Genomic DNA, 23,871 nt, shown 5'->3' with positions numbered 1-23,871 from the left:
TTCTCCTAAGACAACCGGCTCGCCTTTCTGAAAAGTGCATGAAACAGGGTTTCCTGCCCACCTTTAACCGCCTGACATGAAACACCTCTTAACAAAACAAGCAAATTTAAGGTGGATCGATTGCATAAATATGATACAGTGGTGTAAACTATCGACTTCAAAGCGCTGTATTACAACTTAAGCATCAACCTACATCTAAGTTTAAAAATTGAAAAGATAATTGTCTTACTAGGGAACCCGTTACGTACGTACATAATTTTTGTGGCATTACTTAACTAACCTCGACCCGACCGCTAAGCATGTGAAATAGTGTTAAGAAAAATAGTATTCAACTTTTATTTACCAGTTTTTAAGGTTAAGGGAACTAATAATGAGATGTCGAACATGAGATATAAACTAATAATGAACCTACGAGTAATTTTCAAATCGTTATAACGAAAAAAATATGTCCTTCCTATGAGATTTCAATTCAAAACGTTTATTAATGTAAGCAGCAGCCAGTCACAACGTAGAGCCTAGCACGTAAGTACGTCAGCTCAAAATGCCATAGACCATTAGTACAAATAGATGAAATTGGCAGGCCAAATCTGTGAATGGCAGAGGTAGTAATAGTATCAGTGGTAAAAGGAAAGGTAAGGTATTGAAAATACCGTTTTGTCGGCTCAGTGGTCTAGAGGTTAGGCGTGCGCGTGCAAGACCGAAAGATCTTGATTTCGAATTCCTTGTGAAGGATTGTGAATGAGTACTCCTGGAGAGCCTCATACTAGGATGAAGCGGTTGTCCAGTGGTTCCAGCTTTTCGGTGGTGGTCTGATACTGATAAATTCATGATTTCAAATAAATTTATATCACATCAAGTGTTTTATTTGTTGAGATACTAAATGTTGGAGAAATAAAACCTAAACACCATACCGAAATGAAAGATAGATTTCAATTCATGGAAAATGCTTGTAGCAGCTGAACTGATAGAAAGTGTTAATGGTTGGTTGAATACTGATGACAGATAATGACTGCAGAAAAAGATTTTTAAAAAGTGTTTTGAATAATTACTATTTGAATGTATATTGAAAAGATATTTGTTGTAACGTCGCACAACTGGTGCTGAAAATTCTTCACTGTACACGGAATTTATAGCACAGGATAGAGCTATTATCAATATTATTGTCATGATTATTATTATTTTTATAAGGAAATACATAGGTAATCATAGGAAATGTCCACAATATTATTACTTGTAAACATTTTTACAGTCTACAATGAGTATTTTTACTTACTACTAAGAGGTCTGTCCGTTTTTGGGATCCAGACTTTCGAAAAAGACCCTGAAACAAATAACAGGATTCACATGTTACAAATTTAAATGATGTACTCTGCCTTAAATCTGGCCAATTTTATGGATTATTAATTTGGATTTATAATTGTAGAACCTGATGAGAAATTATTGGAAAGAATATTCTTCGTTCATGTATCTGTGTTTTAATTTAAAAATAATAGAATAACACTAATAATATAAGATACAGCATACAAACAAATAATGGATATATAGAAAAGCCATATATCAATGAATTAGTTTATTGAAATCTAAGATCTATATCAGTAGACGTTCCAGTATCAAACGAGAAATTCTCGAATGTAAAAATGCAACAAATAAACATTACCACCTTATTGGCACTGATCGATTGAAAATCGACACCATATAACATCAGTAATCACATATTGAAATCAAACAAAGTTCTTAAAGATTACAAATATTTTAGGAAGTGACTGGTTGTTGTGTAGATATTCACAGACAATTGTTTACTCGAAATATGGAACTCCTGAATAGTCAAACGGAGTGAAAACGATCGACTAACATGGGCGATAAGTCATCTGGCCCTAATTGCAGATGAACAATTGAAGAAAGGACTTATTCTATGTGAAAAGATTAATCTGTTTATGATACTTTATCCCAATGAATTGAAAATGAAAAACTCAATCAATCAGATAACATATATGATTACGATCTGCTAATATTGGTTAACTGAAATCCAATATCAACTAACAGTTCCATATACATTCAGTAAAAATTACCATTGAATAGTATGTAACCACCTTGATACAGCTAAGGTAACACTGGATACTGGTTTGTATGGCACTAGTGAAGCAGAGATTAGTTTTACATTTTCTCTCGATACACTCACTTTCTTCTAATTAGGTGTTCATTAACAGTAATTAGTATTAAATGACAAGGTATCATTCATATGACAGGTTCAAAGTTTATTGTCTAACCAATTATCAGGATTAATACGATAATACAGAAAAAATAACAAACAAACAAATATACCAGGCTTTGTGTTGTTTAGATAACTTGGATAGACATAGATGAGTGACAACCATAATAAAAAGAGATAACATATTAATGCGTGCTTCGATATTGTTTCACTGAAATAATAATAATAATAATAATAATAATAATAATAAAATTTTAATTTAAGAAAGTAATAAAAAAATTTGATGTAAGTTTATATATGAATAACATCATGACTGTTAGAATAAACATTAAGGAATTATCAAGAAAACTGTACAAAAAACTTAAGGTAGATATAAAATATGATGACCCACATTATACAATAGTACTTAGATACAAAATAGTAATAATAATAATAATAGTACTAATAATCAAATCGTATATATTTTCGTGTCGACAGACTATGTAGGTTAAAAAGTAAAGTATGTTATGTTGTAAATTCTATATAACCTATTGGTATAACATCATTAAACCATTAAACACATTTTTTCTAAAGACATCAATTTGTTTTTGAACACATGAACTTGACTAATCCGAATAGCGGTAGTTTACAAGACATGTTAATTTTATTTATTTATGATAGATATTCAGCTAAATACACAAATAGGTCTGTTTCCAATCATGAATACCTCACGTTCAGAACTTAAATTGCTGCTTTTAGTCTCTAACCGAGCTATGTGGTATGGTAAGACATAAAGAAACAATATAGCTTGACTGTGTCATTATGACATACAAACCCGACCGTTATGTCAGGATTAACACCTATGGTCGGGCGACGAAATACAAACGTATTTATATAAATATACTTAAGAGTATACAGTAAGAGATCCTCATTCAGAAAAGTGCGCTTCAGTTTGATAAGTTAGAGATATTTTGGTTCAGTTTATAATTGCAAAGAAGTTCCAAAAAGGAAAAAAATAGCATAAATGAGTGGTATTTGTACACAAAGAAGTACGAACATTTGTCGTAATGAGTGTAATAATTATGGTTGAACTCACATTATAGTAAGTGTTGACATTAAGAAATGTTCAGTTTCATTAATTTTAATACATATTTCAGTAAAAATCGTTTTCTATACTCTAATTCAAATAAATGAGGAAACGATTATACATAGAAATATATAACAAAACACCGTCTATTAAGTGGCCAAAGTGATGTGCTAATATATTTTATTCTTTCAAATACAATAAAAAATCTCGAAATCTAATCTAATATATTATATATATGTACTAACGTTAGTGAATATCAATAATTACAAAACTAAGGATAAAAATGAGTCTTGCCAACTGCTGCATCAGTTAACTACTTAATGGTCATATGAAAACATGATTCGATCGAAAGTATGGGGGTTGACGAGATTGTTAAGTGCTATTGAGATCGCAGACCAATTTAAGTAAGATAGCCATCAAAAACCTGGAAGCACTGAACAGTTAATTGGTTCAAATACAAGACTCCTTAGTAGTGCGCATTCACAACACTGACACTATGGGTCGAACCCAGGACCTTTGGTCTTGAGCACGAACACGCAGTAGTGTACAAGTTAAGCATTCGGACGCTAGACCAAAGGTTCGGGGTATGATCCCCGATGACAGTGTTCTGAATGAGTACTGCTGAGGAGTTCCAAGCTAAGATGGATCTGCTGAATTTCATCAGTAATAAAACCGTCTAGATAAAATAGTAGTGATTAACTAACTATATTCAGTGATCAATTAGCATTAAGATTGCATCTAGTCATTTAAGACAATCACCACCTAAGTCTGGTCATTTTGTGGTGTATGCTACTTATGTCGACAAACATAAGTAGTATGTAACACCAATCAGAAGTGGAATGCCTGGAAATAGAAGGTTAGGAAAATCAAATCGAAGAGATCGGGAACATAGAGTGATTGTTGTGACAAAGGAACGGTGAAGTTTGAGACAATTGATAAAGGATTTGCAAATAAAAGATTAAACATATAGTCTTCACATTTTACGAAAGAACTCTGTAATTTTCTATTGAGATATACTCGGCTGGTCAAATCTGTGTTCTCGTTCACAATAATTTTAGTAAGGATTAAGTAATCTTTTCTGTTAGCCTATTGCTACTGATAAATTCATATATGTTAATTCACTTTTAGGTGAACGGATTTATTTTACTTTTTCTTAATAATGTTTTACCTTAATAAGACATTTTTATGAGAAATCTGTTATAATTAACATGATGTTCATGTGATGTATCATTTTGTAAAATCAATTCATATACATGTATATACAACATAATCTAAAGGCAGAACCGACTCACATTCTTACATCAAGGTAGAATAAGAATTTCTTAACATAGAAACAATACCACCAATCATAGATACATGAAAATCTATGTACATAAAAATACAGACATACAAAAATGTTTGACATTATTTTTTGACATTTATTGATCGACAGAATACACAATGCAAAATGATAACTAAGGAGAGAGAGAGAGAGAGAGAAAATAATGGATGTGAAGTATTCAACAACAACATTCAGAATTCAAATCTACAGTAAACGAACAATGGTGTATAAGTTTGTTGCACATTAATTAAAGAATAATGAATACTTGTGTAAATCTATTCCATTTTTTGTTGGAAAAAAAGACACATTAAATCTCTTAAATAATAGCGCAATGTGTATTAGATGTAAATTAGTTAAATTCATTAAAGTAAATGACTAAGTGACTACATATAGATATATGTTAGCGTAGTTTAGAAAAAAACATTGAGAACTTAATCATAAAGATGGCAAATGGAATATTTTAAGAAGTATTAAGGTTAAAATGGAGATAATAAATAGTAATAGTTCAAGTATACTAGCTAAAAAAACAACGGAACATGTAATTAAGATAGGAGAATTTTTGACATTGTATATACAGGAATAGAACACGAAAGTCCTGAGGTCGTGGATAAGAAACGTTAAGAAGTTAGGTCAACAGGAAACCTTAGATTTAGGTTTTGTATTCGTTGGCACTAGTCAGCACAGAGTACATGCAATATCGAGGGAACTGATAGTCTCTGGTAAATTTGAAACTGGACCACTCAGTTTTATAAATTGACGCGCTAGTAGTAAGCTATACGGCCCGCGTATACGGCTGAAGTATTTACACTGACTGAGAAGTAGTCAATGTCATGTTTTTTAGTACCAAACTGGTATATGACGACTAATCTAAATGACTCAAACACTGCATGAACTATGTTTTGATGTCTGGTTGATTTTAGGCGATTGAAAGAAAATCCTTGATCAAGATTTCTTGCAACTTGATCATGTCACTCGATCAGAAATAATGACAGGATAAATATGAAATTAACAGCAATCCAGTAGGGATCAGATCAATCAGTGTAAATAAAATCTATAAACCGTTAAATGAAAACACCTGCTCCTATAGGAGATCTTAATCTCAGTTAGTCTAAAGTAAGAGTAAATTTCAATTAAACGTAATTAAACTAAACTGAATGAACAGTGCAATAAGACGTAATATATTAATAATCAAAAGCGGTACTTTGAATATGTTGAAGAGTAGCCGCCACACTGTCATGTCGTTGTGCACGCAAACATATTGTAGATCTCTAACGGTGACTGATGATAATATGGTATATTATATCTATGATACATCCCAAAGATCATATTAATAAGCAATCTTAATTAATCGTAAAACAGTCTTTTTAATGGATTCAAACAAAATAACAAGAAAATTACATGATATATATGAAGTTTCCTGTAACATTCAGTGGCTGGATTTTTATGAACAGGTAATTTTGTAATGTAATAAAAAATATTAGAAATAGAGCAGCGATTTAATGATTGAAACATTTGGCTTTTACGTGCTGAACCTCGAACTCAAATTTTGCTCCACTCACTTCGGTAGATACGTAATATCATTTAGTTTTTGCATGAAAAATGTAAAGGTTGAAACTAAATGCTTAAAAATAATTGACAGATACGAAGAGAACCTTGGCGGCCTGTTTAAATATCTGGGTAACCTGTTCCTACCATCTACGTATTTCAACAAGTTATCTGTCTTTGTTTGCCCCCGAATGCCCTGGTACGGCCGAGAGTGGGGAGAGTCCGCTCTCCCTCTCGAAATACTCACACACGGCCGCGCGTATACAGCCTCTGCCAGGGAAGTCCTACTCATTGCCTTCTCGTGGCGGGGGTGTTGTTTACGAAAATGAGAGGACGAAAAGCGAATGTCCGGCGCTTTAACCGGATCACAAACCAATGGTGCACATGGGCTCCAGTATCCTGCGGGAACAAATGGCGTATGAACCAATTGTTGGTCACCGACTGCCATGGGACTGCATCTCCTTACGATGCTCCACTGCCTTGTGGATTAGACCTTTAAGTCAAAGGCTCGGGGAGTGGCCCCCTAAGATAACCACCTGCTTCGGTTTGGGCACCCGGGCAGTATCACAGCCCACACACAAATGATGAACTCTTTATGTCTATGGAAATTACTTTTCTCACTTCGAAAAATAATCAATTGATTCAAATTATTATCATTACAATTATTGTCATTATCAATACTATTATTATTATTACTATTATTGTCATTATTATTATTATTATTATTATTATTATTATTATTATTATTATTATCCACATTATTCACCCTCTTTTATACTCATACAGCGGCTCGTCTTTGGTGGAAATTCGACTGTATCTAAACGTTCTCGAGTCACTGTCCGGTTGAAAATTGTATGTTACCACCGAATACGAGAACTGAAGCAGTTTTTCTGAAACCACGTGCACCATTCAAACTGGCTGCCTTCAACGTTCGCACATTTATGCAGGTCGGACAACAGATAGGGCTGGCTATGTCTTTGGAAAGTCTTAATATTGATGTTTGTTGTCTATCCGAGACCCGTATTCAAGACTCTGGCGAAGTACTACAAATTCGATCTCCATCTGTCGCTTCGAAAAGCTTGTTTTACGTGCGCTTATCCGGGGACCCTGTGGCATCTTCGTCTGGTCTTGCTGGCGTTGGTGTCGCACTAAGCGCTAGAGCTGAGGCAGCACTAATCGATTGGATCCCCATTAACAGTCGGTTATGTGCTGTTAGATTGGAAAGTTCCATCAAAGTGAGAAGAAATCGGTGTGAGAAACGATGTCTTTTCGTCATCTCCGCCTATGCCCCGACAGATTGCAGCCCGGATGCAATCAAGGATGAGTTTTATCACCAGTTATCTGTTCTTCTCCAGAAAGTGCGTTCGACAGATATTGTAGTATTAGCCGGAGACTTGAATGCTCAGATCGGGCATCTAGGCACGGAAGAGAGTCGTTTAGGTGGCCGATGGGGACTCGTTGGTCGCAGGTCAGATAACGGGGACTGTCTACTGCAACTTTGCACAGACCACAACCTGTTTCTGGCTAGCACTAACTTTCGGCACAGTCATCGCCGATGTGCCACCTGGCGTCCCCTTTCTGCATCTCAAGCCTGGACTCAGATTGATCACATCGCGATCAGCTACCGCTGGCGTGGTTGTGTACAAGACTGCCGCTTCTTTTGGAGTACCTATCTGGACTCTGACCATGCCTTGGTCTGCGCCAATCTTACCTTACTTTTCAGTGGACAACGAAGTGACCGCCATCAACGGATTGATATTAGCAAGCTGGTTGCAACTTCTGTTGCAAGTAAGTATCGAACCGAGCTAACTTCTAGGCTAGCTACCACTCCACCGAAAAGTATAGATGAGCATTGGTTGCAATTGCATGACGCCATGAAAATGGCGGGTACAGTCAGTTGTGGATTCGCGAAACGTCCCGCTTATAAGCACTAGGTTTCTGCAGGTTCCTTACAACTCATTGAAGCCCGTCGGACTACTCGGGGTGACCGTGAGTTTGACCACAAACAAAGGCTGTTGCGTAATGAAATTGGACAAAGCTTCCGTAAAGACCGAGAAGCCTGGTGGTCGGAGCGTGCTAATGAGCTAGAAGCAGCAGGTGCATCTGGTAACTACCGGAAGCTCTTCCAACTCATTCGAGCCACTGGCAGCAAGAAGTCTGGTGTGAGTGAAACAATCTGTGAGGATGATGGGATGCCAATCACTAACATCCATCGACGTCTTGGACGATGGGCAGAGTTTTTCGAAGGGCAGTTCAACTGGCCTGCTGCTCCGGCAACATCGGTCAGACTGTCCTGTCCTCCATGGCCAGTGACGACTGATCCACCAAACGAGGAGGAAGTCCGCAAGGAACTCCAACTCTTGAAGCGTTACAAATCACCTGGCCCAGATGACTTACCTCCGGCTCTTTTTAAAGATGGTGGTGACTTTCTGACTAAGGAATTGACGACGTTGTTTACAAAGGTTTGGGAACTAGAGAGTGTACCAACGTCATGGAATGAGTCGATAGTTGTCCCTATCTTTAAAAAGGGTTCACGTCGTTCCTGCAACAACTATCGGGGGATAAGTCTACTTCCGATTGCGTCCAAGCTATTGGCTTCCGTCATACTTCGTAGGTTGTTCAAAACCCGAGAAAGATTGACTCGTGAGGAGCAGGCTGGGTTTCGTTCTGGTCGAGGATGTGTTGATCATATCTTCACCCTCCGCCAAATGTTAGAACACCGCCATACCTTTCAAAGGCCAACAATCGTAGTGTTTCTTGACATCAGGGCTGCCTTCGATTCGTTGGACAGGACTGTTCTCTGGAATTGTCTATTGAAGTGTGTGCCTGAGAAGTTTATTAACATTCTAAAGGCCCTATATACAAACAACTCAAGCAGAGTGAGGGCATACAACCACCTCTCTCCATTGTTCCATTCGAGCAGTGGGGTTAGGCAGGGTTGCCCAATCTCACCATGTCAGTAATGCAGAGGTTCGGCATCGTGTGTTCGGGCACAGAGATGATAATTCAATTGGTGTCACCATCTTGAAACACCGACTTCGGTGGCTTGGACATGTTCTCCGAATGTCGTCCCAGAGAATTCCACGTCGTGCATTATTTGTCGACTCTGGGACTGGTTGGAAGAAGCGGAGAGGTGGTCAGTGCATGACATGGTGTCGTGGTATGAAAGAAAGCTGCAGAGGACTGGCCTGTGTTGGTCCTTCACGACTCCCTGGTTGGGGTCCGAGAGATGGTGCTACACAGTGGCTTGAGACGTTATCAGATATGGCTCAGAATAGAAGCCAGTGGCGATCCTGCTGTAACCTTCTTTTACTTTCTTCATAAAAAGTGGTTGTGTCTCCCTTACCTGAAAGATTTCTTCCGATTGTACCTTTCCGTTCCCTCGTTACTACCACACTACCTTACACCAATCTCTTCGTTATTGTTCTGTTTTTCTTTTTGCGCTCCTTAGTTTTTTTTCTACTTCTCTTAGAATTCTCATTGTTTTGTGTGGCGCATATATATTGGCGCTCTTCTGTACCAATATTCATGTGTTCAAATAAATAAATAACGTCTTTGTTTTAATATATAATTATGTCTATTAATCGCACAAACTATTCAAGTGCATCTGCGTAAAGTTTACGACCTTTCGCTGTACAAGTTTAAAAAAAAAGTACAATCTGAGACATCGTGGTGGCTGACAATTTACATTGTAAAGAAAGAACATTATTCAGATATCAATTCCTGAATTGCTAACATCTAACTGGAGATTACTCAATATTTATCGTTAATATCGATCAAGAAATGAGAAACGGAAACTCGCTGAAATACTTTGTGCTGAAAGTTATATATTGCACCAAAGCCACTAGTAATAATAGTAATAATAATTTTTGATAAATGATAAAAGCCCTGACAGAACAATTAATCATTAAAAAATAAGGTTGGTAAATAAAAGCCTCCACCAATCAGTACAGAATATGGGGCTTTTTTAAAATTCGAAATATGAGTTATGGTTTCAGAATAGCGAGAAAGTTAACTTTTATTTTATAAATTAGGTGAAAATACACTTTGTAATATATATTGTGAATAACGGAGCAAATAAATTAATGAACATTTGAACAACGCGTAAAAGATATGGACCATTTAAGATATGATTTAGCAATAATTACTGCAGTATTCCAGCTTACCTCTTCTTGCATGATAGATTCTTGATTCAAATAATTAATACATACGTCTAGGACATAGGCGATAGATCGTTTAGTCTCGGCTAAATGATCAGGTAGATGTCGGCCAAATGTAGTAAGACATTTCTGTAGTCCTATAGTCCAGAAAAAAAACCAATGATAAATAAATGTATCGGGCTTGTACAGCAATCAAAAGGAAAAAGGACGATCTAACAGATAGAAATGATAGATTAAAAGTTTGTAAAAAAATATGTTATCGAAGGATAAAACAGGCACTAACGAACCCATTTAAAAGAAATGTGACAGATCTTCACAAAATATTAACTGTCCAACTTTTTGATACAAAAGAAAACGAATAAGCTTATGGAGTAAGCGAAGTTTAATTCCTAGGGTATTTTCCTATCTTAGCATTCACCACAATTAATAATTTAACAAAACCCACATTTATCAAGTACAAATTCACGTGTTCAGTTTTGACTTGTAATTTAAGTATGAGATCCAATGACACTAACTGAATCGTGTAATCGAAGTAAGGAAGGGTTCAAAACTTAAAGTCAGCTATGGTAAATTAAAAAACAAAATGTTTTAACCACCAAGTAGTTACGCCTTCCATACCTCGACTAACTATCACAAGATCAAGTGAAAATGTAAATAAGTAAACAGGAAATGTTCTAAAATATATGTGGACACTGAATACCATAATGTATTCATAAGCTTTCACATTTGAAAAGATTCCGAATAATGATTTTTATTATTTTGATAAAAGTTCTTTTATCTAACTGGAAAATATTATGCGATTCAGTTGCGTATATGTCAAGTCAGATATGACAATACATAAAATTTCAGGTTCAAAAAATTTTTCGTTCTTGAGTTGTGAAGACAGTTGAATCTCATGGACCGATCAATGTTAGAGTACCAATGAAAACTTGAAAACAGTGGACGGTCGATGGTCGTGCAATATAATGGATTGATTGATGTTAGACATTAACACTGTTGGATGTCGACTTAGTGGCCTAGAGGTTAAACGATCGAGTGCGAGACAGAAGGTCCTGCGTTCAAACCCTAGGTGTGGGATCATGGATGCGCATTGCTGAGGAGTTCAATACTAAGACGAATCGGTCATCCAATGCTTCTGGGTTTCCAATGGTGGTTTAACATTGATCGTTCATGAATTAAATGAAAAAAAAATAACGAAAATTAAAATTGTTACAGCTTTGGATTATTCAATTGTTAATATATTTGGCTGAACTTTGATCGGTCTCAGTTGGTATTGTATATCCCGTACGGAATGCCTTGGTGAAGCCATTATGTTACACGTTATTATATGATAGATGGGATGTAGTTCGAGGTAGAATGTAGGATGCACTTTCCGTTTTATCCCATCTATTCTATGTAACATAAATATGTATCCTTTGATTTTGTGTATCAATTTTTTTTGAAAAATTGTTTTGTTAGTAAATGATGCCGTCAACTATGGATTTTTTTAACTGAGAATTATTTTTTTCAACGTTCATCAACAAGCACCTCGACCTTCAATAAGTGTGTTGTATAAGGTAATTTCAACCATTCTTCTGATTACTTAGAGGGCGTTTTGAGTATCGGTGTGTAATTTTCACTAAAGATTCCATTTAAAGCGTCTAGAGGAATCTGTAACTATCTAGATTGGGCATGGTAGTGAAGCCCAGCAAAATATACTGGATGAAGAGACAGTTATAGTGAAAATTACACTTTAATATGTAATGAATACTTAATGAACGAGAGAAAAGTTCAAAGTCCAATGTGCAACACATTTACTGAGCGTTCATAATGGCGCGCATAACGTTGGCTAAATTTCGGTTCAATAGAAAACTTAACGACACAATAAACTGTTAGTTGTTTAAAAAATCTTCAGACATGGAGTATGGGGTAGGTGGTACAACGAGACATCAGAAAAAAAAGCATTTCAACCAAGCTAGGGTAATATTCAACTATCACCACAACAAAATACCAGCTATTAATAATCAGACTACGTTGTTTGAATGTCAAGGAGTTATAACTTAGTTGGCTATATAGTGAATAGACTTTTATTACAAATACGAGTTAAGTTCGTATTTAATTAATCGAAAAAAACTATAATCTTAATATATAAAATTCAAACTGATCAGAAAACATGCATAAAAAATATTTTGTCATGGAATAGGTAACATATTACATGGTTGTAAGTTTAAGACAGGTTCGCTTGTATAAATATATTTTACATTATACAACTACACAATGATGGCGCACAAACACAAATACGTTATGAAAAAACGCGAAACATTACCGCCTATTATAAATAAAAAAATATATTTGTAATATTCCAATTAATTTATTTATAACAATCTACCCAATGCTCAATTTATTCGGAATTATCAAGTCAGACCTTGGTAATGATACCTACAAATTACCATCGATTATTAAGATATGACAAAATTAACAACAAAACTATGATTTTATTTATATGAGCTCAATGTTTTATTTTGTGCCTGATGTTGACAATAAGTTTCAGACTAAATGTATGTTACCATATTTGTTTTTCAGCTATAATAATAATAATAACCGCGCAAATATGCGGAAATGTTGTAAATTTATTTAGTGTATATAAGAGAATTCGGAAAAAGTAGTTAGATATTTAAAATAATATACGTTAGATACAAATTGTGATCTGTAAAACTACAGCTTACGAATTTGTAAATTTTTATTACTCTAATGTTGACATTCAAGAATTGAATTTTAATCAGCAACTGTTGGTATATATGAATTCTGAATGAAAACCTTGAACCACGTTTATCGTCAAATTAGCGGTTACCCGGAGTAGACCAACATGCCTCAATGAGTTGCAAGGAGCCTGTAGAAACAAATACTTATAAACTGCCACCAAAATGACTCTCTCTCTTGTGCCTAAACGGCCGACCTGTGCATTCGAATTTCAAGCTAACACTACAATGCACTTTCTGAGAATCACTTAACTGGTGGCAAAACTGATCTTAGATTGCATCCGGACTGCCGTTGGTCGGAGCACAGGCAGAGATAACGAGAATACATTATATTTTTCATCGACTTACCGCTATGATGGAGCTTCCTAATCTAACAAAGCATGATCGACTGTTAGTGGGGACTTAAATTAGTGCCATCTAAGCTCTAGTGCTTAGTGCGACACTAACACCAGCAAAACCGAACGAATATGTCACAGGATCCACGGATAAACGCACATATACCAAGCTTTTCGGGGCGTCAGATGGAGTGTGAATTTGTAGTACTTTACTAGATTCTTGAGTATGGGTCTCGGATAGATAGCAGAAATCTATGTTAAGGAATTCTAAAGGCAGCCAATCATGTCTGTAGTCCGATCTGCATTAGTATGCAAGCGTTGAATGAGGCCAGTTTGAATGGCATATGCAGTTTCAGAAAGCCCGATTCAAAATTCCTATTCGGGGGTAGCATTCGATTTACGACCAGTCAGTGACCTGAGATCGTTTGAATAGAACAGGTTTTCAACTACTGGCGAACTGATGTATGAATTGACAAATAAAGGAATATACAAAGTGGGGATGAAAAAGAATCGAGATATGATGCAATGTAACATAAAAACGAATGTTACCGAATAATTGAGTATAATTTATGAGAGGATTGAAACGAGAATAATTCTTTTGAGTTTTTAATTATCATTCAGTTTTTGTGTGGTATAGCATACTGTCCAAGTGCCTAAACCGAAACAGTTGGTTTTATTAGAGGACCACTCCTCGAGCCTTTTACTCAGGGGTATAATCCACAATGTAGTGGAACGACGTTAAGAGATGCGGTTCCATGGTAGCCGGTGACCAACAATAGGTTCAAACGCCATTTGTTCCCTCAGGATCCTGGAGCCTATGTGCATCACTGGGTTGGAATAAGGATCTCCAACTCCCCTAGATGGATCCTCAGTACTCACCAATGCGATCTAAGTGCCGGACATTCGCTTTCTGTCCTCTTAATCTCGTAAACAACACTCCCATTGCAAGAAGCCAGTGACTATATACGCATGGCCATATGGGAGGATTTTGAAAGGGAAAGTGAACTCTTACATTTGTTTAGTTACATAAAATAGGAAGTTAGTTTTACCAACCACCCATTTTCCACATCATCACCCTTTTCGAGTGACAGTGAATATACTAATCAAAATTCAGTAAAGTACATCAGTTATTAGTAGGTAGGATACAATGCATAGGGTGGACAAAGCTTTATCATGTATTATTATATTCCATTACAGTGTCGAAACAATAGCTCACTCACTATGTACGCCTGAATTTAAATATGGGAAAAACGATAGTGTGTTGACGGTTGCATATGTGTAGTAAGATAAAATTTAAACGAAGTGTATATTAAAATGACAACTTACTGATAGTTTGAGATATATCGGAAATCACTTTTTGAACCAACTGTAAACTATCCGATAAATAATTTTCTTGTAATTCAAAGTACTTAAGTATAAGGCGTGAATAGTTTTCTTCTTCAGCGGCGAATGAATACAGATCACGAAGTAATTGTTCCTGGATTTTTTGATAAGAACAAAAAAGGGGGATAAATAATCAACTTACAAATTTTAGTTGGGTGGAATTATCATTATTAACACTGAATTTGTACCGAGTTCTACACCAAACTGAAGCCAATAATTTGAAAGGAATTGTAAGTAGAGCCTTTGTCGAAATAAATGTGTTTAACACAGACTGGTCTTAAACAACCACCGAAAAACAAGAAGTGCTGAACAATCGTTTAGTTCTAGTATGGGACTACTCAGCAGTGTCCACTTGTGGCCCCACCGAGAGTCGAATCCAGGACCTTCAGGCCTCGTAGTGAGCGCTTAACCTTGGGATCACTAATCCAGTTGTCTATATATCTAGTTTGAACCGATTATCGATATTTTCCACTCATCTCCCAATGACATTAATGGTTAACTACCTCACAGTCAACAAGGTTGAACTTCACTGACCACAGCTTCTTTGTAGGACTTCTGGAGATTATTTACTGGGGAGCACATGATTATCACTATTGTTAGTATAATTTATTGAATCCAGAATCAGCCGTCTAAACGTTAAACGCTAGCTGAGAGCCCTTAAAGTCCTGAGTTCGACACTCCGTAGAGTTGTAGATGTTCATTGCTGAGGAGTCCTATATTTGAACGAGACGGCCGTCCATTATTTTTCAATCTCGGTGGTTATCTAACTCAGGTCATTCTGTGATACAAAATCTGAGACTATGAAATGACATTGGGACATAAAATCTATGAAAAGATAAAGAATGAGTGCACTTCTGGGTCTCTATAATTGATTTCTAACCGTATTACTACTTTCATACACTGAATGTTTGCCAGGAATACCTACAATAATTGAGCGTATCTTCCATGTCTGTCCTCGTTTCATATAGAATTCCTACTTATTTATATCACTTTCTGACAAGTAACTTTGATTAGCGTATACTACTTTGATTATATTGTTACTTTTTTATTTATTATTACTATTCTTTATTTTAAATACTCTTATGTATAAGATAAATATCGTGGTTGACTTAGTGTCTCAATACCCTTTCAACAATAGATTATACTAAATACTAGACTCAAATCTCCAATACACAAGAATTACTCTGCTTTCTTTACTTATTATGTAGTACACATATAGAACATGTTCAATTAAAGAAATATAAACTTTATGCTTTTAGAATGACAGCAAAACTGTAAAAAAAAGATTATTAATCACGAATTTAGGCGTTTTCAAAAGAAAAATAGACGTGGCGTAATATCATCTTGTTGCTTAGAGATTCGTAAGTTTTATAATTTACTCTAAGCAACAGCTGGGATATGAGACATCTATAGGTTTTCATTTACCCATGTAAAGCTCTCTATCCCTAAGTAGTAAGTATTAATCCCAGGATAGATAATTTTACTTAGTACTAATCACAAAACTATTACATAAAGTGTTCTAATAGAAATAAGTACTAAGTAAATAGGGAAAATGCATTCTCGTTTAATAAACTTTACAAAAGTATCAAAAATGCAATCGGAATTCAATATTCATAAATTCAATGAAATTAAACAATCTTCACAAAACCTATACTGTAAATATGTAAAGTTCCAGTACAACCGTTGATTAGAATAGTCTTTAAAAACTACAAATTAAAGAAAATTTTAATTATATTAGCTTGTTATTCAATTTGCATTAAGTCTGATACGGCTGCACACCAAAAATAATATGTGCCAAACAAATGAAGAGATTATATTGTGAAGAAATAAAGAATGGAGGGGAAATGCAAAAAATAACTGGATAAAAATAGTGTATGATGGATAGTCACAGTTCGGTTGAAAACACAACTAAGCAAGACTTTTCCTTAAGTAAATGAGGTTTATTTCAGTTTTGTGAATTTAAAAAAAAAACCATGGCAGAATCGATATTAGCTTTTATACTGATCTGTGTTTGATAATGTCGTAAGTTATTGAGTTGCATCATCTCTAAGACCTCAATCAGAGGTTGAGATGAACCAACAGATTCCAGTTTTTCATGCAACGGCATCAACTTATAACCAAGCAATCCTTCTGCTTTCTCCATAAAACCTTGGTTTACAGTAGATCTCTATTAAAAACATACATTATCTAACAAATATTAACCCAAGTAGTTGTAGGAAAATTTAAGTGAAATATATATGTTTTAAGAAAGTAAAAGAAAACAATGAGTTTTCCATCCGTACTTTTGAAGATTCTAATTCACTTTTTTTCTCTTCTAATTGATGTTGAGCTTGACTAATTCGATTGACTGCATCAATTGTCACAGATGGATTACAAGAACCAGGATAACTTGAATTTGTATTTGTTTGTATACATTGCATAGTTTTTTGTAATTGTCCACGTGCATTACGAACATCTGTCAAACATTTTTGTAAATTACGTCGACCTTTTGTAATGTTGACACATGTTTCTTCAGTTAGACGATTTAATGGTTCAACAATTTGACGTTCTACTCTATTCTCATGATCTCGATGATATGTAGATAGAGTTAACAAAGTTTTACTAGCTTCACGAGTGACACAACTAATGAGAAAAATAAATAAAAAAACACCTTTTATGAATTATTTCTCAAATCTAAACGACTAGTCTCATAACAATCGAGCATCGAGTGTATGGTCATAAAATACTGTCAACGGTCTTTTCACATCAGATCATACATCAATACACATACTTTACTTTTATTATTACAATTTAGCTACATGTTACTAAATAACCCATATCCATATTTTAATACAATCCGAATTTAACCACTCGGCATAACTGGACAGGCGTTTAGTATATAGCTGTGTTGTGAACACTGGGTATATTAGATAATTTTGATTACTTCCCTGAAGCTCGGATTAAAATGCCGAGTAAAATGTTGAAGTCATTTTTTGTTTTGATCACCGCGATTTTTAAAAAATATTATTTGAGTTTTAAATACACTGCAACCCATTAGTAGATAGATAATATGTACAAATCACCTATTATTGATTATCAATCAGTGGTCGGATTCATTTTGAACAATGGAGTTACATGAATTGTTTTACACTATAGATTGTCAATATACAGTATGTTCACCGGAGGCAAATGGTGCGTCAATGACAATATGAACGTACACTACTGAATCTTTGGTAGTATTCTGACAGTAATCAAGGAACTAAACGAGTGTAGTTTAAATTATCAGTCTTAATGCTTGACTTAAATTTGTTTAAAATATAATAACCTATAAAACACAAATTTACGTATTCGGTTTTGAGCAAAACATTTTGTGTTACGGTTAGTGATAATATCAAGGTTATCCAAAAGGAAATACAAGTCTTACGTAAAACCATGTCAAAACTTTATGTACAAATAAAGTTCATTAATAACTCATTTACCAGGCACAGACTGGTGTTGAAATTATGAAGAATATTTGTAGCTCTAGATGAGGATTTTGAAGGTATCGTGTTCTCTTGGCCGGACGGTTTGATCGTGAAGCTAATATTATCTTTCTCGACAGACTCTTGTCTTTGTAATGGGAGTAATGGCAGCTAGTGATACTATTAAGTCACTCGAACTGAAAATCGAGCGATATTCAAGCTTACTACTTAGTGGCTGAAAGTCATTTGCATTATCCACTGAGTCACTATATATATGCATGGCAGAGTAACGAAAAGACAGATTTGATCTGAAAAATGTTACTTATTTGCTTTAGATGCATACATATATACCGTCCCCTTTTATATCACAGCTAGACAACAACAGGGTAGCTAGCAAACCACAATGCAATGTAGACCAGGTACATTCCATAAGTCAAATCTTTGGCGTCCGAGATTACCGATAAAACAAGAAAATCGAGTTGGGGTTTGTCTCCCTGACAACATTGGAGACTCAACTTGAGTATTTAAAGGAACAAACAAATACAAGAAAAGACACCGAGGTGATAGATTCACAAATAACATCACATAAGACATCTTGTGAAAAACTTCATCTGAAAGTGTTTAGAAATTAAAGTTATGGTCTATGCTCCTCCATGAGGGGTAACAGGCGTAAGTAAGCAAGTAATTAACTATCAATAGTAAGACTTTGTAGCATTTTCAGTCATTTTCGTTTAAAAAGGTTACAACTGGGTTTTTTTCAAACATTGTGCATTGTTTATGAAAGGGTGGTCTTCGACCAAGAGGGAAAACTTTATTATGTCCACATAAAATGACTAGAAACCTTTATCAATAATGAAAGGGAAGAGTAGTGTTAAATGAAGCAGAATAAAGTTAACCAAATAATATAATCAGTAGTAACATGCGCAAGAAGTAACAAGCTGTGAAAATTTTCCACAGATTGTAAAAATAAGTAACACTGACAAATGCATTTCATCTGAAACAAATAACAGTCATAAGGACGAAGGGATATTTGAAAGTTTTAGGTAAAAAAAAAGAAGGTTTACTTTATGGGAAATTAGAAAAGTAACATTCAGAATAGTACATCTATTATATTTAGTGACACATATGATCGTTCACAAATTGAACACTAACCAATCGAGAAATATTTTAAAAGAAAAAGTACGACATTGTAGAACATCACTAACATTGTTATAAAAAAGGAGGTAAGATTAAAAAAGTTCTATAGTTTTCAAAATGTACAGGAACAGGCAAAAATGATACTGTTGATATCTAGACCTAAAATGATGAGAAAGAAGCTTTAAATAATAAATACATAAATAAATAAAGTAACTACTGAAAGTGTTCAATAACTTATAACTATTCTTTTTATTTCATTGGAATGTTATGTTAATTAACTAATTCATTTTGTACGTAATTAATAGTATTGGTTTACTCATATGTTATTAGTTAATTTTATCAGAATAAAAACAGAAAGTAAAATTAATGAGATAATCACAAATGTGATTTTATTCCGAACTGGTTTGATTTAATTTCTCTATCAAGTACAGACTGATAGACGTCCTTAATATATAGCCTGACATAGATGTGCACTAGCCTGTTGCCACACCTCATTAGCGGGATATGATGAAAATAACAAAGATAGAAATAATGTAGTATCAAGAATAAGCGGAGAGACTACACCTGGTTTGAAAATATAGAATGGAAGGATAGAATGAAAGGATACTGGTATTCAAGATCAAGAGAAAGGTAAAGAGCCCCCAAATGCCCTGGTACGGCCGAGAGTGAGGAGAGTCCGCTCTCCCTCTCGAAATGCTCTCACATGGCCACGCGTATATAGCCTCTGCCAGGGAAGTCCTACTCACTGCCTTCTGACACCACGGGTGTTGTTTACGAAAATGAGAGGACGAAAAGCGAATGTCCGGCGCTTTAACCGGGTTGGTGGACATGGAGAGTCCACCTAGGGGAGTTGGAAAACCCTGATCCCAAACCAATGGTGCACATGGGCTCCAGCATCCGGAAGGAACAAATGGCGTATGAACCAATCGTTGGTCACCGACTACTATGGGACTGCATCTCCTTACGTTGCTCCACTAACTTGTGGATCAGACCTTCAGGTCGAAGGCTCCAGGTGTGGCTCCCTAAGAAAATCACCTGCTTCGGTTTGGGCATCCGGGCAGTATCACAGCCCTCACACATATCGAATGAGGTTTGTGTGGCGCATATGTATTTGGTGCCTCCTTGTACCAATATCTATGTGTTAAAATAAATAAAAAAGAGTGAATGCATCTGAGCTATGTTACCCAATGTCACCAAACACTGAAAACCATTATCACGCGAACCTCAATCAAATAGTCTGCAATCACCAAAATGGTTCAAAGCAAGAGTCAATTATTTAATAGATTGATGCTCCTAACTTCCTTCCAACCTACTTCTGCACTAGAAAACATCGCTCGTTGAGGTAGGCGGTGGTTAGGCACACGTAACACATGTACCAAATACCTCAGTTTGTGAAGATTCATTACCTTATCAATCTATTTACCATATTTACCGAGTACCCCATGTCTAACACTCAATCACGACAGGAGCACAAGCTTTCTTGTACACTCGGCTTGTGGAGAACTGTTGGTGTGCGAGTGTTAGCGAAAACTTACGACTCCCAAATCGAGGTGTTGTGGGGTTCTAAGATGAGACTTAGTAGTCGAGTACTTTAATCACTAAAACATTGCCCTACTCTAATTTACATGCTTCCTAAACAAATCTTTAATTAAGTAATCTTCATAGTTTTAAAATAATGTCTACTGTTGATTTTTAAGCCATGTACAGTGAAAGCTTTACATACTTTCTAATTGTTTTCTAGTTCATAGAGATTTTCTACTCTTGAAACCCTTATGGAAGATAGAAGGCAATAAATATTGAAGTTTACCTTAAAGTTAAGAGGACATACAGAAAAGCATCCATAAAATGATAGGTAGTCTTGAGATTCTAGAGTCTTCCACAGAAAATGTTAAAATTGGTAGCAAATTCGACAGTTTTACAATCAGAATAAGAAGAGGGTAATTAATCATTCTCTTAATTTTTCTTGAAAGTTTTCAAAAAACACCTATCAATCGAAGTATTTTCGGTCCTTTCCCTAGCTTCTACAAAATTATTGAGGACACTCAACACTCGTTTTTTGACATGGCTTTGGAAAATAAATTCCTCGGATTTATCTGAAATTTTTAAGATTTTTGACAACATTTCATCTTCTGATGTGTTGGAATATTTTAATCATACTTTGCCTATTTGGTTCTAAGAATAGACCGAGTTCATTAAAAAAGCGTCCAGTAGAGTGCTTAGTGGAAGTGTCGCGGCAACATGTGTTTATTTTTTTATCTCGTCGGATTAGACTCATATGCCTTGTTCAAAAGCACCACTAGTATTTGATCCTAGAAGATTAATGTTATACGTAGCGCTGCTAATTGTCAAACAACAACTTAAACGACTTAAGAAGGTTGGTGCTATCGGCCCACTAACGTTTTTAACACGGGCTACATTAATTACAATTAGAAAACCTAAGGGTACTGTCCACTTGCTTGCTGACTATTCAACCGGACTTCATGCACTTCCAGAAACCCATCAGCATCCATTACCATCGTCGGAAGACTGTTTGACAAAATAAGTGGGTAAAAAATTTCTCAAAAGTTGGATTTATTTAAAGCTTATCTATATATCCACGCAGCTGGAGAATGAAGAGAAACGCTTACTATCAGTACACACAAAAGTTTATTTCAGCATAACCGAAAACATTCGAGGATAATAAGGTACTCTCAATTGTTCAGTGAGTAGTGGATAATGTAATAATCATGGGAGCAGATCAAGTACATTTATGTGTAGCTGTATAAGGGTTTCGACTTCATAAAGAAAAATGTGTTTTCTACATGTGACAAGTACGATGCCGGAAATTCATAGTGGATAAATACGGAAAATTTTCAGATTCAGTGAACATTAAAGCAGTTAAGACAATATCTAGACTGACAGATGTCCCTACCTTACAATTTTTCGAGAACTTGTTAGCCATTATAGGAAAATTAGCTGGAAAATAACTACTGAAAATCAGGGACGATTGGATAGAATTCTCAAACCGAGGCAAAACAGCTATCAATCCTATTTAGTTTTCAATGCCATTTACAGTTAATTACAACCCGCAACTGAAACTCTCCTCAAATAAACTTAGTTTTGGAACTGTATGGTAATTTAAACATCTTTAAAAGTATATTTAGTACAGAAGACTTTAAGACGGAGAAATTTGCACTAGTATTATTAATCCATCGAAAATCTGGTTCGCTGACAAACGAAATCTATTATATATGATTAAGGTCAACACATAAAGTGAATACAAAGTCATATGACTTAGAGGATATGGGTTGGATCCTTGATACAGACTGTCAATATGATGAGAAAGTCAGATTAAATTCGAATACATTGCATACAGCTCTAGAACAAATCAGACAAACATCTGCTGAGTATAAATGGACTTATAGTAACATTAGGAGTATGGGGGAAATTAAGCATATGAAAAGAGCAACAACCTAACAAGGAAAAGTGTCTTAATCTGAGGTAAAAATAAAGGATGGATCTCATGGATGATTTTGATGTTAAAGAAACCGAAATCTAAATTTAAAAAATGGGAATAATAGTATAACGAGTAAGTCGGTTATTTTGGCGGGAGGTGTTTAAATATCTTTAACAATCACAGAATCGATTGTATTTATGTATTACTGAGAAGTTGGCTTTTTGAATTTTCAATATTTCTTTCTTAACTGATACCAGTTCATGATAAAGACAATATTTAAATAAGTGATCTATAGATGTTTATCATACAATTCAATCATTTTTGATTGAGACAAGTAACCTTTAATCTGTTAAGAAAACTGAACTATTAAGTTTTTTTAAATAAGCTATTTTGTTTATTTTTAATCTATTAAACTGTTCACATTTCCGAAAAGACAAGAAAATACTTTTATAGAATATTTAACATAACTAGCTTATTCAATGAAATGTGACTCTCCGAAATTCCAGACAGTTTACAAAAAAGGTAAAGACCATAATGAAATAAGTGAGAATTAAAATATTTAGGAAGGTAGGCAACAGTAAAATGGAATAGTCTTGAGATGAGATGGAACTATTTTTCTTCAATGACTTTTCCATATGCGTACAAAAGAGGTACGTCCCATCGTTATCGTTACATCGGCCTTAATTATTATTATTATTATTATTATTCCATTCCCCACTTACCTATGTCTCATATTCTCATTAATTTATCTATAAATGCTCATCATATCACTTTATTTATTTTTTACACCTCCATGACCTTTAGTTATTGTAACAAAAACATTTTAATCATCCTACTACATTCACGTTATAATTCGTTACTAACTTATTAAGTATATTGTTAGTATTCGTATCATGTAATCTAGTATTATAATCTTTCTATTACATCATCTTTCCCATATACGTTAGTTTGTGACGAAAAGCACAGAGACTAGGAAGTTAAGGATGGTTGGGTAGTCCAGATTATGTCGGTTGCTTGGTTAAATTAGTAACCAGGTAGTAGGGGTTATAACTGGTGTTTGATGTAAGGACTAGGACCACGCCGGTGTCCTAATCGAAACGG

The 23,871-nt window shown here is 35.1% G+C and overlaps 1 protein-coding gene across 2 annotated transcripts in view; it reads right to left on the bottom strand.

Moving 5' to 3' along the window:
• Positions 1-23,871, bottom strand: part of ARHGAP17_1 (Rho GTPase-activating protein 17) — a 54,264-nt gene that overhangs the window by 17,532 nt on the left and 12,861 nt on the right. Inside the window, exons 5-8 of one of the 2 annotated variants that reach the window (XM_051210574.1) lie at positions 17,040-17,379; positions 14,701-14,851; positions 10,308-10,438; positions 1,274-1,321 (exon numbers count right to left, since the gene is read on the bottom strand). In XM_051210574.1, the coding sequence (XP_051070584.1) occupies positions 1,274-1,321; positions 10,308-10,438; positions 14,701-14,851; positions 17,040-17,379 (670 nt within the window). Of the gene's footprint in view, positions 1-1,273; positions 1,469-10,307; positions 10,439-14,700; positions 14,852-17,039; positions 17,380-23,871 lie in introns of both variants that reach the window. The other variant, XM_051210575.1, reaches the window with a different exon arrangement.

Source organism: Schistosoma haematobium, chromosome ZW, assembly GCF_000699445.3.
Source record: "Schistosoma haematobium chromosome ZW, whole genome shotgun sequence".
Lineage (NCBI taxonomy): Eukaryota > Metazoa > Platyhelminthes > Trematoda > Strigeidida > Schistosomatidae > Schistosoma > Schistosoma haematobium.
This window is presented reverse-complemented; position numbering and strand designations above follow the sequence as displayed.